The sequence below is a fragment of the Apteryx rowi genome, unplaced genomic scaffold (genome assembly GCF_003343035.1).
Source record: "Apteryx rowi isolate R43461 unplaced genomic scaffold, aptRow1 scaffold_531, whole genome shotgun sequence".
Lineage (NCBI taxonomy): Eukaryota > Metazoa > Chordata > Aves > Apterygiformes > Apterygidae > Apteryx > Apteryx rowi.
This window is the reverse complement of record NW_020450796.1, coordinates 226967-244617: the sequence shown is the minus strand read 5'-3', so window position 1 is coordinate 244617 and position 17651 is coordinate 226967. Positions and strand designations below refer to the sequence as shown.

Here is a 17651-nt window from a genome sequence, read left to right as displayed (position 1 = left end):
CAGTGTGCAGGGAACAGATAAGGTACAGTATGGGCAACACAGCTGAGCTCTGATGGGCTGCAGCAGGGGAAAGCCCTTTGCTTCAGCTAGTCATGAAAACTGTTCCCTGCCCTCTGCTTCCCAAAACCCCAGACACAGCTTATCACAGGAACTGAGCCTGCTCTAGGAGCTCCCAAAACTAAATGATCTTCTGACTTTGGGCTTTAGCCATGATACGCATTGAGAGCCACAAAGGGAAGAACACAAAAGCAAGGTTTCTGGAATTACGTCCAACATGCACTCCAGATGCAAAGGACAGATAAAGAGCAGGTGGACACCCCAGTTCAGAGACCCAGAGCTGTCTCCACCACACAAAAAGCAGGCAAGCCCCTTGGATTGTGTCTGGTCAAGTGACCAGCACTCTGCAAACCCGCACGTCACTGTGAAGATAAGTGATTTGGATAACAGTAAGGACCACACCTCTATTGTGTGAAAAGTAATTCACAAAACCAGAAGTCATTTCCTGGCATACAAATGGTATGAGAGAAAAGAAAATTCCCAAGAACAAAACAAAATCCGAGGCCTAAAGAAAGCCATGCTTTTCCCTCTCTTCTGTACTTTATTGGTACCATGCAAAATAACTGTCCTGGACTTCTTTCCCCATCCTAGGGGCAGGTATGTGAGTTGACAGGTAAAATAGTTACAGATGGACAGCCTCAAGCACAGAAAACTTCCCTGGTGTGATCTCAATCTGTCCCTAGGATGCGACCTGACTGAGGGCCACAGACACAGATGGGCAACATTTAAAAGTGGGGCTTTCTCTCTCTCAGGGATCAGAACTTAAACAGGCTTTCTCCTGCTAACAGCAGGGTTGAAAGTTTTGATTGCATGCGAGATTCAGGAGCAGTTTTACTACTCCTGAAATATTGTACTCTGGACACTATACAACCAAAGAGCTGTAGAGAAAATAGAAACGGCTTATTAACATACATTGGTTTTGTAAGCTAAGGGGTTCATCAGAAAAAAAAAAAAAAAAGGCACAATAACCAAGTTCAGTAGAAACTTTCTTACTCTGAAGCATCATCTTTTGTTCATCAGGAAGGCTGGGTACTGCCAGAACTTGATTAAAGCTCTTACTTGCACGTAGGGCCCTGGGAATTATCCGATTAAGTCAAAAAAGCAACCACAGCTATCAGGGCTGGATCTCCAACAGTGGTCATTTGAACCAAATGATTCAAGAGCAGAATACATGAATGAAACACTTCTCAAAGGAAAGTTTCTTCCTAATTCCATCAGTTATTAGTTTATTAATTAGTTATTATTTCCTATTCCCTATAAAATTAATCCTTCCTAATGTAATTATCATATTGTTACCAACATGTAACACTTAGTATTTAACTGAATGATGTGGGCATTCCCTCAGGTATCTGTGCTTTTATATTTCAGCAGGCAATCCTCACACATGAGAAAAGTTGGTAATCAGTCCAATACTGCTTCTACAGAAAATGTTATTTCTCCCTTAGACCAAAGTTCCCTTGGAAGTGGCATCAAAACCAAACCTTGTTTCTTCAATGCATTTCACAGGCACATCCCCTCACCCCCATACTCAAATGCATTTGACTGGTTTAACACTTGTCACAGATTCCAACCTTAAAGTCCAAAGGAACCACTAGAATATTAGGTCACCTAGTCAGGCCTCTTATGTAGCAAGACCAATAAGTTTCCTATAAAGACTTCTCTCTCAAAACCAGTCATTTGTTTGGCTGAAGTACACACCATAAAAACATGCAGTCTGATCAGCAGACCAGGAGATTAAAATTTCTCCTCTGGAGTTTGTTCTAACAATTTATCTGTTAATGTAAAGTTATATATTTGAATGTATCAGGACTTACCTCTGCACTTGGTTTCTCATTCTACCTTTTCCCAGAATACTGAAGGAGTCTTTTATTCAGTCTTTTATTTTCATATTTATGAGGTCTTTCACCTCATTCTCAATCATATTTCTAATGAGATAAACAAACCTTCAAGTCTCTCACATAAGGCATCCACTTCAGCTGCATGAAAGTGTTGTTGCCCTCTCTTGTACCACCTCCAATTTTCACCATTTTCTTTCAGAATGAAGGCATTAGAAGAAAATGAGGACATCATACTGTTCTGAACAGCTCAAAGCATTCGAGAGATTTCACCAACAAGTATACAGAGGTAAAAATCACATTCTTAATCTAACCAGTCATTCCCTCTCCTTTACACACCTGAGGTCAAAATTGGTCTTGCAGCCTCATCGCTCATTGCGAGAATGCATTGTGCTGCTGTTCTGCTCTCTCTCCCATCCCCTTCGCACTAGGCAGGTCTGTCTGTCTGTCTTCTTCACTCTCAGAACAATTTTAAACTCAAATGTGGCTCCCGAGCTGACTGAATACAGCTGTCTTCCTGACCTGCACTGGACCTTCCTTCCTGATCCGCTCTTACTGGCTATGGAAGGAAGCAAGCCAGCATGGGCTGCTTAAGCAGATGTTGCCAACCCGGCTCCGTTTCTCACTATAGCACTGGAGAGGTAGATCTCACTTCCTCTGATTAACTTGAAGTTTGGTTAAATACCGACCTCTTGTTTGGGCCCTGCACACCAAACAATACTGGCTGCTCTATCCAACAGCCTCAGCTTTGCTTACCACTCTACCAATATTTGTCCCATCTAGAAGTTTTATCTGCAGCAATTTGATACTTGCTGCCACATCAGATACACAAACTGAATAATGTTCAACCTACAACTGATCCTGGCAGAACAATTCTGGGAAGTCCTCCCTTGATAGCTGGTTCTGTCATCTGCTATTTAGCTATGCTTTTATTCATCCCACATGTTGCTCATCTGCACTGCATTGGGATATTCCTTTCAACACTATGCTACGCAGCACAAAATCAAATGTTTTATAAAAATGTATTGTATTTATGCAGCTACATTTCATCGACCAAACTTCTAATTACAAAGAACAAAACTGGTTTTACAAGAGCCCTGTCAAGTAGCATCTTCCATACTCTGATCCTTTAATTATCTACCAAGTGAGTCAGGTTCCTATTGTCTTGACCAGGTCTGATGTCAGGCCCACCAGCCCATCATTTACTGGATCCTCATTCTTCTCCTTTTGGACTGCTAGCATGAGCCTATAGATTTGATTTGGCATTTCTGACTCATAACTGTTTAGTCAACCTTTTAAGACTCTTGGGAGCAAGTTAGCAAGACTTCCATGAAAGTTCCACTTCCTGTCTTTCCCATCCAGAAAGTTTAGAGAATTCAAGCAGCATTGTTTCTAGAGAGGTTTCAGTTGAAAGGAACAGGATTTGCACCAGTCTCTGCACTGCTGCAAACAGGCACAACTCTATTGCCCTCCTAAAACACCACCCTTCCCAGGCATGCTTTGGCTTAGCTACTCACCAGGCAGGCAGGCAACTCCACTCCTGAGCACTTCTAGGTTCACATCCTTGACTATGGTGGGGGCAGATCGACCACCCCAGGCAGTCCCAGAAGCTGGGGGTGTCAGAGGAGTAACAGCTGCTGAGGTTTCTGGTAGGGCACAGGCTCTACCCACTGGCTTCAACACATCTGAGTCAATCGCTTCTTTTATTGTCTCTACCCCTTCCGACACCATCCCTGAAAGACAAGCAGCAGTCAGAAGCTAGAGCACAGCTTCATTCAAAAGGTGCCAGGTAAATCCCAGGCTGGGGAGGGACATGCCCCCTGCCGCAGTGCCCCACAGCTCTTCCATTCCTAGTACCAGTAATACACATGTTTCAAAACTGATGTTCCTCTTTAAAAAGAAAAAAGAAACCAATTTATTGTGAAGTTTGAAGTTACAACTCATTTAGGATCAGGATTACTGTACTCGAAGTCAATTTTAAAGGTAACATATCAAGCAGCGCATATTTGCTGGCAGCCTGAAAGTCTGGAGCACTGGAAGTCCCTGGCTAAGCTCCAACAGTTTGAGTACACTGAAGGGATAAACCAGCTTCTGACAAGGAAAGCTGCTCTACTGGTGCAGAATTCCCCCCCACCCCTCCAACACTTGCACATTAGTTCTTGAAAAAAAGAAACCTCATCAAGGTTGACAAATCAGCTGGGAATTAGCCAGCAGAGACCTTGCTCTTCTCTTCCACATTTTTTTAATTAACAGTTAACGTGAAAGGCAAAAACCTATTTTAAAACCCTGAAGAACAGGATGACTAGACCAATCAGCTCTGTTTGAGAACCAGAGGAAACACTTCCTTTGCATGACACCTCAGCTCTAAAGCAGAAGTTTTGAGAATCATTTGCATCCAAAATTAAATATCTTAATAACTGCAGGAGAACTAATGCTAGTTTCCTCCTTTTGAGTTTCAATTTTCATGTAAAAGTAGATAGGTGGAATTTTTCTTCTCTCTATGTATGCAAGAAGCATTGTTCCCCATTTCCCAGCATTATAAGAACTATAATTCTTACACACACAACACATCTTTAATATCCTAAGTACATAGCTAGGGTATCCCTGTGTTTGGCAGAAAGATACACTAGAGAATAACGGCCATACTTCGCTGCAAATCAAGACACTTAAATATCTATCCCCCCCCCCCCCCAAAAAAAAAAAAGATGGAGAGGAGTGTTTATTTGCTTGCTATGAAGTCACACATTTTAATTGCTGCTTAAAATTGACTTAAACAATCCTACCTTCCTGCTGCATCAACACTGCTGACACTTGACTCAGTTTATTTACTAACAGACTCAAATACTTCATTAAAGAGTAGGACTAGGAACAAAGCAGTCCTTGAAGTGGCTTTCAATACAAGTTCTAGCAGTGAGGGAGATTTGCAGGTTGAGACTCAGCCCAAACTGCTTTCAAAACTGCTATAGGTGGGTGAGAGAGGTGCCCTAAGCAGCATAGCTCACTCTGCAAAAATATCAGGCAATGGGGGGAAACCAAGACGGGCTCCAGGGATCTGCAACAAGGCCACAACGGAGTATCTGCTCATTACTCTTCGGTGATGCCCCCTCCAGGGAGGACCCTTGGGACCCAATTTGACATGCGCTGCATCTGACCATGCAAGCTGGAGCAATGGCTTGAGGGCTCTCTACAGCTCTGGGCCACATCGGAGTTTGGTTCCGTTCCCAGTTCTACCTCAGCCTCTATTTGCCAGTGATGCACAAGGTCACTTGTTTTGGACAATGCTGCTAGATCTTACCAAAGCGACATTTTAGAGGTGCACAGATCTACCATATATGGGGAATCTTGAAGACCAGCAAGACAAGTCAAGCCACAAAGGTTTCATAGGCTGGCAGACTCTGTGGGGGAACATCTCCTCAGAGATGCATGGCTGTGCTCATTGCCAGGCCATACAATTTGTAGGAAAGGAATATGCACTAAAAGAAGAAAGTCTGCAAAGAGAACCAAAAGGCAGCATTTGAAAAAGACCAGAAAGGGGTCAGGGCTATACTAGAGGTACCATACCTACACAAGAGGAGGACATAAAAGTACATGGCAGCCCTGCCATGGATATCTCTTAGGAATAAAGTGGCAGCTCCTTAAAGCTAGAAGAAAGAAACACCTTGTTCAACCCACCAGACAAGGGTCTGGTGCTAGAGCCTTTTGTCCCAAGGTAACCTCACTGGAGCTGTATTGCTGCCAAACTACCTAAATCTTGCCCAAATTACAAAGAGCAAACAAGACAAACTTCAGTGGCCCAGTTCAGATCAGCAGTCCCCACCTCCCTCTCAACAGGCACAAGCACACTTTTTATGTTATTTGCAAGCGGGGGTGGAGGAACTTACTAAAGTTGAAATTGTAGAATGCGGAGGATTACATCAAAAAGCAAACTGAAAACCGGGACATCTGAATTTGACATGTTTGCAGGTTACACCTTTCCCTGAGGTTAAGGAAGTGGTAGAGGAGGATTTGCTTGTATGCATTTCAAAGAGACATTAGCACTTTTCCTGCAGCTGTCCCAGCACCAGTATAATCTATGGTAACATAACATAATAACAAAGAGCAGGATTGGAATGCCCTAGCAGGAGCTGCTGTATACACCCCAAAGTGGCTTTTCATACAGTTTCTTGAATATCAAGTTATTTCCAACCCCCAAGTATAAGAATTTTTCCAGATCTGCAAAGTCCCGAAATTCACTTGTCCTTAAAGCTAGTCATACAGGGGAAAACAGCAGTGAGATTTTTTGTAAATGGAACCAGTGGAAGTTTTTAAATCCCCACCGCAAAACAGTTGGCATTTGGCTCAAAATCCTTCTAAGCTACATCATATTTGTGCAGAAAATTAGCTCAATTTGTAATTGAGGGTGGGAGCAAGGCAAGAAAGTTAAGGGATAAAGACCTGTAGACAAGGCAAATTCAGATATCCTAGTTCTGAACGTGTTTGTTGATGTAGTCTGCTTTAATAAATAAGTTCCTCCATCTTGCAAAGAACAAACTGTGCATCTGCCTACTACTATTGAGGTATGAACTGTAGATCTAAACTGGACCAGTGAGGCTTAAGAATTGGCTTGGTTGCTCTTTAAAGTTTGGGCAAGATACACAGTCTACAGTAACAGTGGCAGAACAACCCCAACAAGACTCCGGGCTACCAAGAATTTACCTCACCTACAGACTGACCAGCTGGCAGAGAAAAGACCATTTGAAGGACAGAGTTTAGGACATTTGCTTCACTTTGGACTTGTATCTCTGAATTTTTACTCTTGGAGGCTTTACAGTGGTTAGGTATGGGGAGGTGAATGGCTTGTTTGGATCTCAAGCAATCAAACATTATTGAATAGATTAAGTTTACTAAAGTCCCAGCAGTACTTTTTAAGAAATATTCCCAGCATTAACACACATTTGAGCTGCTGTATGTCTTAAAGAGTTCTTGTTTGCTTGCTTTTTGTTTTTTCTGGGGGCTTAGGTCATGTCTTTTGTTTTACAGACTCTGAGTTAACAGTCTTTTTAACTGTAATGCCACAGCTCAACACTGTCAAAATTGGGCCATGAGTATGTTACTTCTTTCAGCCAAATCCCCAGAAACATCTAAATTATCTTTCATTAAAAACATACTCCACACATGCTCCAGAGGGGTCTGTCATTACTGAATTCCACAGCAGCAGCCAAGACTTGCCCTATGGAGCAGCCAGAACATCACGCTTATTATCTCAAACACAAAGTTGGACTTCACTAATTTTAGACAGAAGTGTGAACATAGGAAAACAGACAACAAGCCACTAGAGTCATTTATAAGGAGAGCATATGCTCAGCACTCAACAGACCCTAAGTCTTCTGAGGCCCAGACCTGTGCGGACATGGAGTCAAGCCAGGTTCAGCTTGGTCAAGAGTGTTACCAGCCAGTACTTGCTTTGTGGCTCACATGGAGAGCTTCATTCAAGGAGAATGGATATCCATGGCATGGCTATTTACTGGCATACATCCCCCAGGAACTACAGACAGGCAGAATGCGACCTTTTTTTTTTTCCTGCACGAGTGTTAGATGCTCAGACAGAGGCACACTTAAGAAGTCACGACTTTTGAGGCGACCCTTCCTTTTTGCAGAAAAGAGTAAAAACACTCAGCTTGCCTCTCCAAAATATCAGAAATCTCATGTGTGGCCATGATGCCTGACAACAGTTGAGCCTGCCTAATTATAGAATTAAAATATTTTGGTGCAGGCGTGAACTAAACAGTTTTCTTTTGACTGATGAAGACTTTAGCTCCATTCGGAGGACACATTAAAGCACTGGATAAAATGTGGCTCTTGATCAGTTCCTCCACAGGGTCAGACACGCTCTAGCAATGCGGATCTCCGACCCTTTCAAGTATCCTCATTCTAGTATTTCAAGCCTGGGTAATTTTCCTAGCCAGGGGTCTCAAGGAATGAGAGCTGTTGAACCGGAATGGCACGTTTCTCCCGCCCCCGCCAAACACATGCACTTTTCTCAATGCAATCTGCATATCTAGCTACAGATTTCCAGAGTCAGCAAAGCTAGGCACAGTCGGCATTGTCTCTGTGTGGTTACACACTGCCTGCCTACAGCCTGGTGCAAGGGGCAGAGACCTGGATTAACAGTTCCATTCTTCTGAAGCAACACAGTTTCAGCACAGGAATCCAGCCATCAAGAAACCTGGGCAACATCTGCTTGAACCTGAAATTAGATTGCATTTGACCTGAAAGTAGACGCTTAATTTCTCTGTGCCTTCATGTTCCCACCTGAAAAATTAATATTAGCTCTCCCACTCATGTTAAACAGCCCCTTCTTGAAACATAACCAAGCTGAAGAAAGCATGCTGGAAGGGGAGAGAGAAAGGGAGGAAAACTCTCAATCCTGCAATTTGCTTCTTACATCACTTACCAGCACCCGCCTTTGTTGATCTTCAGGTCACATTACATAGCTAGTATTTTCTTATGGCATCCGCTGCTGCTTCCTCTTGCCACAACTATCTTCCTAAAGCCAATCTTCAGCTATGAAAGGCTTATATAGTTATGCATTCTGTTCTCATATATTCCTATTGCATGCACCTATAATGGGCACACCATGAATGTAACGGTGGGAGGCCACCAGCAATCAGATTAACTGAAATTAAAAATCCCTTATACTGGAACTCTGCTCTATAATGACCTAACTTTTCAAAGCAGTGTTGGAACAAAATACCTACAATAAATCCATCTGTAAAGGAAAAGCTAATTTCAAGCCACAAAAATGAAAACCTAAATGTTTCCATGTAGTTTTTGCTATTACCCCAAAGCTCCCCAGTAGACAGCATTTGTCAGTAGTAACTCTTGAGGCCTTTGCTTTCTTCCCACATATCAACCAGGTAATACACAAATATCCAATTCTGCTGTACCTTTAGGAGATGATGTCCCTGAAATTGCCTCTTGGTGGGAGTGCAGAGCGGTGGGATCTGTATGTCCCTCAATAGGTCCTGAAGACAGCGGTCCAAGCTCCAGCTCCTCTTTAATGGATTCCAGTGTTTTTAGGGCCGCAGACTCACCCTCAATCTTTGACCTTTTCCCATCAGAAACACTTCCCTGGTTCACCTCCCCTCCTCGCAAATCCTGTGCTGCAACAGGCTCTGGGTTCAGCACAGAGTTCACTTCACTTTTATGGCCCTGGTTTTCTGCCCGACTTTGTGGGTCCTCACATCTCTCTCCATTCCTGTGTGTTTTGACTTCACTTGAGCCTTCTGTCTGTGCATCAATGTCCACCAAAGAGCTGCTGTTACCTAATTGCTCTGCCACCTGATCACTCTCTGCTGACGGAGAGGTTTGGAGTAGTATGGCTTCTTCAGCTTTCTTAGGCTGACAGGCAGAGACCCCTTGCTCTTTACCCTCTGACAAGAGTCCATCCATAGGAACTTTGACAGAGCAGTAATTATGACTAGTCTGATTCTCTTTTAGAGTCCCCATTTGTTCAATTACTTTGACTTTCTCAGGGTTTTCTCTTCTTCCCAGCTCTAATTCATCTAGTTTTCCTTGGTTCAACAGTTCTGGAGGATTTAATGAAGAACTAACGTTTGCTTCCTGATCACTGCAGCAAGCATGGACTGCTCCTCCATCCACCATGTCCCCTGAAAAAGGGAAGCCTCTCTCCATACCTGTGTCTGAACTCTCAGCTGTGGCGAGCAGTGTGGTGGCCTGGACTGGTGCAACACTTTCACTGACACTCTGGCAAGAAACATCAGAATCTCCCTTCAGTGCACAGTGAGGTCTGGAAGACCCTGTGACAGACACAGGACAGGGATCCATCCTCATCACCTCATTCGGGCACTCTGTCAGTGGTTCTCCGAGTTCTCTCAGTATCACCTCCTGTTTAGCAGCAGCAGCATCTAGAACTGTTTCTGGACTCTGTTCTGATGTTTCAGCACCAGGTTTTCCACTAGAAATATCACTTTCTACCTCCATGCTTCCAGGAGCACCAGTCAGCCGTGCTTTGCAGTCAACACCATCTCCAGCATACATGTCGCTGTAGCTGCACAGTGCATATCGCCAGTCGATTGAGTGTTCGCCATGGGCGCCCTGCTCTGCAGGGGATGGATCCTCTGCACTGCTGGCAGGAGACACAGCCACAGGAAAGTGATTGCCCATGCTCCCAGGACCACTTGATTCCAGCTGACCTTCTGGAAACAGTTCACCATGTGCCATCATTTTGTTGCTTTCCAAAGAAACTACATTTTTGAGAACTTCTGTGGAAGAAGTCCTCAGAGTGTCCATTTGACAGTGCTCCTTTTGTGCAAGTGCTGACTGACTTAAATTCTTGGAGTACGTACAGTCTTGAATGATAATAAACCTACGCGTGCCTTTAGATGCATTCACTCTTGTTCTAGGCTGAGTTCTATAATTTAAAGCTAGTGACTGGGTTAAAGAGCCTGTTTGTGGCCCAAACCTGGGCAGTGAAACTTCTGTAAGCTCAACGTACTCCCCTTCAAGGTCACTTTGCAAGTTCTCTTGAGGCACCGGACTTGTACACACACCATTGACAATAGTTTCGCTTAATTGCGGAGCTGTGCTGCTAATGACCAAGTTGTCTTGACTCAGACTTTGCTCCTGTAGATCCTGAGATCCTATGTCTGGTGAGCTGCACTCAGCATGGTCCATGGGGTGGCACAAAATTGAAGGTTCTTCTGTAATTTCTGGAGTGATTATATTATTTTCAATTCTTTTTGGTTTATTAATAAATTCAGGATTAACTACTTTCTCCCAGGGAACACGAAATATTTTATCATTAGTGGTTAGTAAACAGTTTTCCAGTGCTATACCCATCCGCTCTCCATTGATAGTACTCAACCATTCCAGAGTAAAAATAGAGGTATAGGAGACTTCTGGAATCACAATTTCTTCTATGTTATGTTTGTCTTTTGCTAAACATTTCAGTACAACTCGCGGAGACTTCTTCAGATAGGGGACCACCTGCAGGTAAAAGTCACCGGGCTTTAAGATTCGCCAGTCAATGGAAGCTAGCTGAACTACAATCTTCTCATGAATACATAAGGGCCAGCCCTCATGACGGAAAAGCAAGCCACAGTACTGAACCTGTGGAGAGAAGAGAAAGCATTTTCAGTATCAGGAACACACCTCACTTCAAGCTTTTGCACAGGAGAGATGAATGCTTCCCTTTCACAGCTTAGCTGTATCAATGGTACAGTAAAACTTAGGATCTTCAGCAATTAGCATAGGGGAGTTTTCCATATTGAGGTGCTTCTCTTTAAAAACCAGCAACAAAAAGGCTACCAACACAAGTCACCAGCATCTCAAAATTCAAATACAAACCAGCCTGCTGCCAGAAGTATTAGCCCTATTTCAAAGATGGGTCAGCACAGACAGGGAGAGGTCTAAGCCTCAGAGTCCCAGGGTATAGAAAACAGGAGTTCCCACTTCCCAGCAGAAAGTGCTCAAGCTCTCCCTTCTTTACCTTATTTATTTTACCTTATCTCTCCTTCTTTACCTTATTTCTGACATGTTAGGACCAAAAGGACTGACTAATAAAACAAAACTTCAGCCTGTAGAGCATCCCTAACCATGTGCCCTTAAAGAAATGCAGACAGCAGCCTGCTTATAACAAACATGCACAAAAACCACTGTTCTCAGCTAAAGACCATCCACAGCCTGAACAGAAGGTGCCCAAATGATCTGCATCATTTCTGTAGCATCTACAGAGAGCTCCAGGTTGCACCAGGTACCAAGCCACCAAAAGGAGCTTATAGATGCAGAAATCTCATTGCACACAATACCTCTAGTCAGCCTGGCACTGCAAAACATCTTGTCTGGTGAAGGCTCTCTAGACTGAGGTCTGCTGGAAGGGAACTAAATTAAGAGCTTTGCCAATGAGGCGAGGCAGAATCAAAATGCTAAGTAAAGTTTGCCTGAGGATTTTCTTCTACTCCCAAATGTGTGCTGCTGGAGTATGCAACATTTCCCACCAGACTTTGGTTAAGCCAAATTAAAGAGCACGGAGCCAGGTAAAAAGCATCACTCATCTGCTGCTATCAAGAGCTTACGCAAGAGAGGTGAAGACAATTTATGTGGGATTCAGCAGCAAGTGGATTGCTGCAACCTACCAGCAAATGGGAGGAGATACTGTCAGGAGAAAGCAGGAGAAAGAAGGCAAAAGATGAGGAAAGCATAGTGAGGCCACTGAGAAAAAGAGCAGCAAGTCCCATCAGCAGGCTGCGGGGAACTACACTGAACATAAAAGGGATTTCCTTCCCTTCGGACAGCTATATGCTCTCGCCCAGCAACCTGTCTCCTATCTCTATATTCACCAACTGCTGCCAGGTTAGGGTACTGCCCAGGAAACAAAACAGCCCACTCCTTGGTGAATGGTGAACTTTGCTGGCATTTCCAAAGTACTTCCCCTCAAACCAAGCACAAGAACACTGCTTCCCAAACTCTCCCCCACCCCTACCTGATTTCAGAAGTTGCACAGAACTGTTCAAGGGGAACTGCAGTACTGTTCTGGCATATGTTTCACCTCGTTACCTGTGCATGTGTCTGAAAGTTCTGTGCACAAACTATATTCACCTGGCCCACATCATACGTGCAGCAAGGGTGTGCGACAATAAAGATCTTTCCATTCTCTCCCCATTATTTAGTTTAAACAGACTGAACTCCTAAGGTGCACTTTCAAAACCTTTAGCTATTCCCCTGGCTCTTCTTGGAATTTCATCCAGTTTACTATCAATATCCTTAACAGAACACACTAGCAGACACATCAGTTCCCAAACACATAGTTTCCCTCGTGCTACTTGATAATGTTTGATATACATAACCAAGTTGTGAACAGGCAGCCCCCAGGTCTTTCTGAGATCTGCTGCTTCCCAATAAGGTGTCTCACCCCAAGACTATCAGCTATACCAGGTGTTCCTTCATTTAAGTCTATTCAACAAATGTTTTGCACCCAGCTTTTCCAGGAATCTGGATCTTGCTCCAGATCAGCGACATTTTTCACTGTTAAGAATTCCCACCAGAGACTGAAACACCTCCCCATTTTAAATTAACGATCATTTTTGGTTCACGTTAGTATCAAAAAAAATTGAAGTGCTAAAGAACTGAGAGCCATTTCTTGCAGAAGCCTGCTAGGCACGTACCTGCCCATTGAAGTTTTCTAGCTTATAGTCATGTTTTGAATGTTTCAGTTGAGCAGGTTAATTCATTGTCTCCTTCCATGTTTGTGCTAAGAAGTCCTATTACAGACATTCCATTAATTCCCTAGACTCACAAGAGTTGGCCGGAGTGTCCCATTTACTCTTAAATATTGGCCCAATATTAACTGTCTTCCAGTTCTCTAGAAATCCTTTATCATTCCCGAACACAGAAACACTCATGACATTCCAGACCCATTTTTTTCAAGTAAGGTTTGTAGGCATCTATCAAGACAGTCTCAGGCAACTCCCAATCAAGTAAAAGAACTGAAGTTCCGCTGCTGAATTGATTTGGCTCATGACTATTTAAAACTTAATCACAACTTTACAAAATAAAATTACTTCTTTGAACTTGATTCTGTTTGAGTAAAATAAGATTTAAATTCAGCTATCGCATAAGCCATGACATTAGCCATAATTCATTTTTAGTTCTGTGATTAATTTAATTTTTCTCTGTCACAACAAGGTCTTAGATAGAATCTTCCTGTAATGGATGCAACACTTAAATTAGAAAGCTGTCATCTAGAAACACCAGAGACTTCAGTATTGGCAGCATTAGACTTCAAGCATTTTATCTGGTTTCTTTTACATGGTCACATGGAAGTCTTGACAGAGAAAGCAGTTTATGAATATGCAGTATTCCACAGACCAGACAGAGGAAAGAAGAATGCATTAATTCAAATCTTTTGCCATATAACAGAGAAACCACAGAACTAGAAGGAACCTCCTGGATCCTCAAACATCTTGAAACAACAGGTAATAGCATCAAGTAATTTTTCTTACGTTCATCAAGCTGTAACTGCAGCCCAGCCAGGTTTCTTATCCTCACTCTACCTAGTGTGAAGTTGCTCAGAAGGTTGAAAGCCCACATCATTCTTCAGATTCAATAATTCTCCTTCTCCTCCCTGCAGCTTATTCCCCAGGTGTGTTCTAATGGCTTAAATTTATTAAGCTATGTCACATCACCTTAACACTTTTCTCCCTTGATCATCTCTTAGGCCTGCCTGAAGCACCTCCTTAGCTCAAACATCTTTTCTGCACCTGCTTCACTTTTTCATTGTGCAAAGCATTGCACAAGGTTATGCATGATGGCACCAGCACTTCCCACCTGTACTGGAAGTATCTCATTCCCTAAAACTAAGATCACACTTGTCTCTTCCACAGTCATGCCCCTTTGGTAACCTAGTCACCTGCTAATCTTTCTTTCCAAACTGATGAGTCCCAGTTCACAGCAGATATTTTTTCTATTACTTTCTAGAGGCATGCATTTGCACTTTGAGACTACCATTATAACAACTATGAAATACAAAGTTTTACAGCTCATCTTGTGCAATACATTTTTCCTAGTCCTCCTTTCTGTTATTGCTCATGTCTCTCAGACTTGTTCCATCGCAATTTTCTGTCATCTGCATACTCTTACTTTTTATGCCAAGGCCATACATGAGAAGCATTATCTGTCTCATGACTCTGGACTCCAACTCGTTTTTTTACTTCAGGACAAACATCCTCCTTTTCACCAGTTTGTTACCCATCTTGCAATGCTTACATAAACCTCCACCCCTTTGACACAGTAATTCATTTTCCGTATGATTACACAATAAATCCTTTACAGAAGAAATTAGACAACCAAACATTTCTTTCTAGACAGACAGCTGTTTTGTGAAAAAGGCTAGTCAGACACTACCTACAGACAAAGCAAACTACATGAGAAATCTTATCCAATTTTTAATGAGTTGGTTAATTCTTACCCTGCTCATTGCATGTTGCTGTTGTATGGTCAACTTGTACAACGTATTTTATTACTATCCCTGACTTGACCGATTCCGTAAAAATCCCCGTTATCAGAAATTCAGCATTATGTGGCAACTTCTTCCATACTGCAGAATGGAGATTAGCTGGTCCCCTTGTCTTCAGCATACACGTTTCCATTTCAGTCCTGCCAGTTTCATTTCTGTCCTCTCAGCACAATCAGTTGTCCTACTGTTTTATCTATATGCTGTATCACCATTGTACTGACTCTTCCTTTAGTTATCATTTGGGGGGGGCCCTTTAATATTATCTTTATATTCTAATCTTAAACTCAGAGATGATCCATCTCCTTTTCTTTTTTCTTTTAATTTGAGTTAAAAAACCCTACAACTTAAAACACAATTTGCCTGTACCTCCCTCAAAGTCAAGAGGAGCTAAGCTTTGCAATCTTATCCTTTATGCTTTCTGATCTCTAAGACATGGATTTCTCTACTAGTTAGTGCCTTTCTTACTTAGCATGGCTGAATTTAGCTAACCAAGGCCTCCTCTTACAACACCACACTGTTTACAGAAGTTGCTACAGGCTTCAGCAGAAGTCTCAGGACCTGCTTTGCAGATTTTTCCATCATGCTCACACAGCATTTCAGTCAGTAGAACTTGTATCTCTTGAAGAAGTGCCCAAGCCAAATATTTTGTACATAAGGCTTTAGACAAAAACAATTTGTATTATTTTCCAGAAGAGACTATGCAAGTGCACCTACATCACCTGCCATCAGCCCTTTTTCTGCCTTTAGAGCATTAGAGCATTTCCTAATAGATACTTTGAGGCCACCTACACCCATTTGGGGGGTGGGGGGGGGGAGGAGGCAGCTAGGAGAGAAACAAAAATGAATTCCTAAACTACTACAAATAGTTTATAAAAGTGCCAAGTGAGAGATGCCATCATCAGGATGAACATAAAGCTGAATTCCATCTGGACCTACCTTACACAAAGAGTTTCTGTTAAAACCTTAATGCACAGTATCCCATTTGGGGGCCATTCTTACACTGGCAAACCTAAAATGCAGCCTCATTGCTTAGATGACCTGTTTGCCTACTGACTGACAAACAACAAACGGGAGAAAAATCAATAATAAAACGATCACCAGACCACAATGCAGAACTCGCAGAAGTTCCTGACAAACCTGCAAAGTAACAGTCTAAACTGCAGCAAAAGCTAGACTAAAATCCAAGCTGGAATGTTAAGTCCTTCAGTAGCATAAATGTTTCAGAGTTTTAGAACTTTTAAAGTGGAGCATCCACATGCCTCTCCTGCTCCAAAAAGCACCTTCAAAGGGAAGATTAATTGAAGAGGCTTATTTCAGTTGTTTTAACATTTCACTTTGAGGTTTAAGTATTTGCTCTTCTTATGTTCAATCACTGCCAGAGCCAAATCAAGCCAGTCAGAGGAGTGCCAGGAACAGACACTGTGCACAGCAATGGCAGCCAGGAAGAAAGCTTAGGAAAGAGCTGAGTACTGATGACAAATATGTCACAAAGGTCCTAATTCCTAGAGGATGGCTGGGCTGGATCATATCAGTGGTCCATTTAGCTCTGTATACTGTCTGAAGGCCAGTGGCAATACTTGGTTTCTCACTCGGTGCTAAGAGGAGGAATACTCTTCGGCACACCCCTCCACAAACGTACCTCCAGCAATCAGCTCCTGAGGTTTCCATCCAGACTACTGTTTTCACTATGCCCAGCTGAAGCCTGTGAAGTTGGCTAATACCTTATAAAGCCACTTATATTTTTGTCACTGCAGAAGCTGAGAAAAAGATCTAGCTGTCTCAAGTTTTCCTACAGTAATGACGTTTTTTCTTTAGTGCACTTAGGAAGCTTGCCCACGTGGACCAGCTGAATTACAGACTAAGGAGAATGATAGAGGAAACACTGCTTTTTGTTTAGGTGCTATAAAAGGCAGATAAATATTTGGCTAAGCCAAATATTTTGTGCATAAGGTTTTAGACAAAAAAAATTGCATTATTTTCCAGAAAAGACTATACAATTTCACTCTACACCACCCACCATCAGCCCTTTTCCTGCCATTAGAATAATTCCTAATAGGCACTTTGAGGCCATTTAAAGAACAAGTAATAAGAAATAGTCCTGTGCTTTCAGACAGTGAAGACAACAGAAGGGGGCCACAGCGGTCTGGGAGGCTTGGGGAAAAGGAGGCGTCCACAACAAATGAAAGAGAAATAATTTTGAGCAATAAAAATTAGAACAAGCAGACTTCTGAGGAAAACATGGAACAGGCTGGGCCCTCCCGTAAAGACATTACAAGGTAACGTACCTAAAGCTCCCTTGTTCTCCCAGTACCGCCAGCTCTAAAAGTGCAAAGTCCTGAGTCAGGGCCAGAAAGGGTCATGAGCAAAGAAGAAAGGCCCAAGGTCTTTGAGAGGCCTGTGCCACCTTGCACTCTGCCCCATGCTGCCCATCCTCCCAGACATGTTGTGCCTAATGCAAAATCCCCTAGTACCCCGTGCAGAGCAACAGTGGGCTCAGCCGGCTCCTCTGTGCCTTGGGCAGCCCCTTGCTGGAGGCAGCTGCCCCGCCACCCTGCTGGCCCTGCACCCCATGGCTCCTCTGACCTTCCTGGGAAGCCAGGGATTGCCAGGCAGGCCCTGAGGCCTCCCCTGTTTCTGGGCCTATGACAGGAAGGTGGCTTTGAGCATGGTTCCTGCCCCAGCACCACCTCCCCACACAAGGCTGTGCCTGTAGGATGGCCTTGCCACACTGGTTTCCCACTCCA

General features: G+C 43.1%; 1 protein-coding gene across 1 annotated transcript in view; it reads right to left on the bottom strand.

Moving 5' to 3' along the window:
- PLEKHG4 (pleckstrin homology and RhoGEF domain containing G4) overlaps positions 1-17651 on the bottom strand; it is a 96892-nt gene that overhangs the window by 58732 nt on the left and 20509 nt on the right. Inside the window, exons 3-4 of the mRNA XM_026080992.1 lie at positions 8819-11003; positions 3410-3625 (exon numbers count right to left, since the gene is read on the bottom strand). Coding sequence (XP_025936777.1) covers positions 3410-3625; positions 8819-11003 — 2401 coding nt within the window. The remainder of the gene's footprint in view (positions 1-3409; positions 3626-8818; positions 11004-17651) is intronic.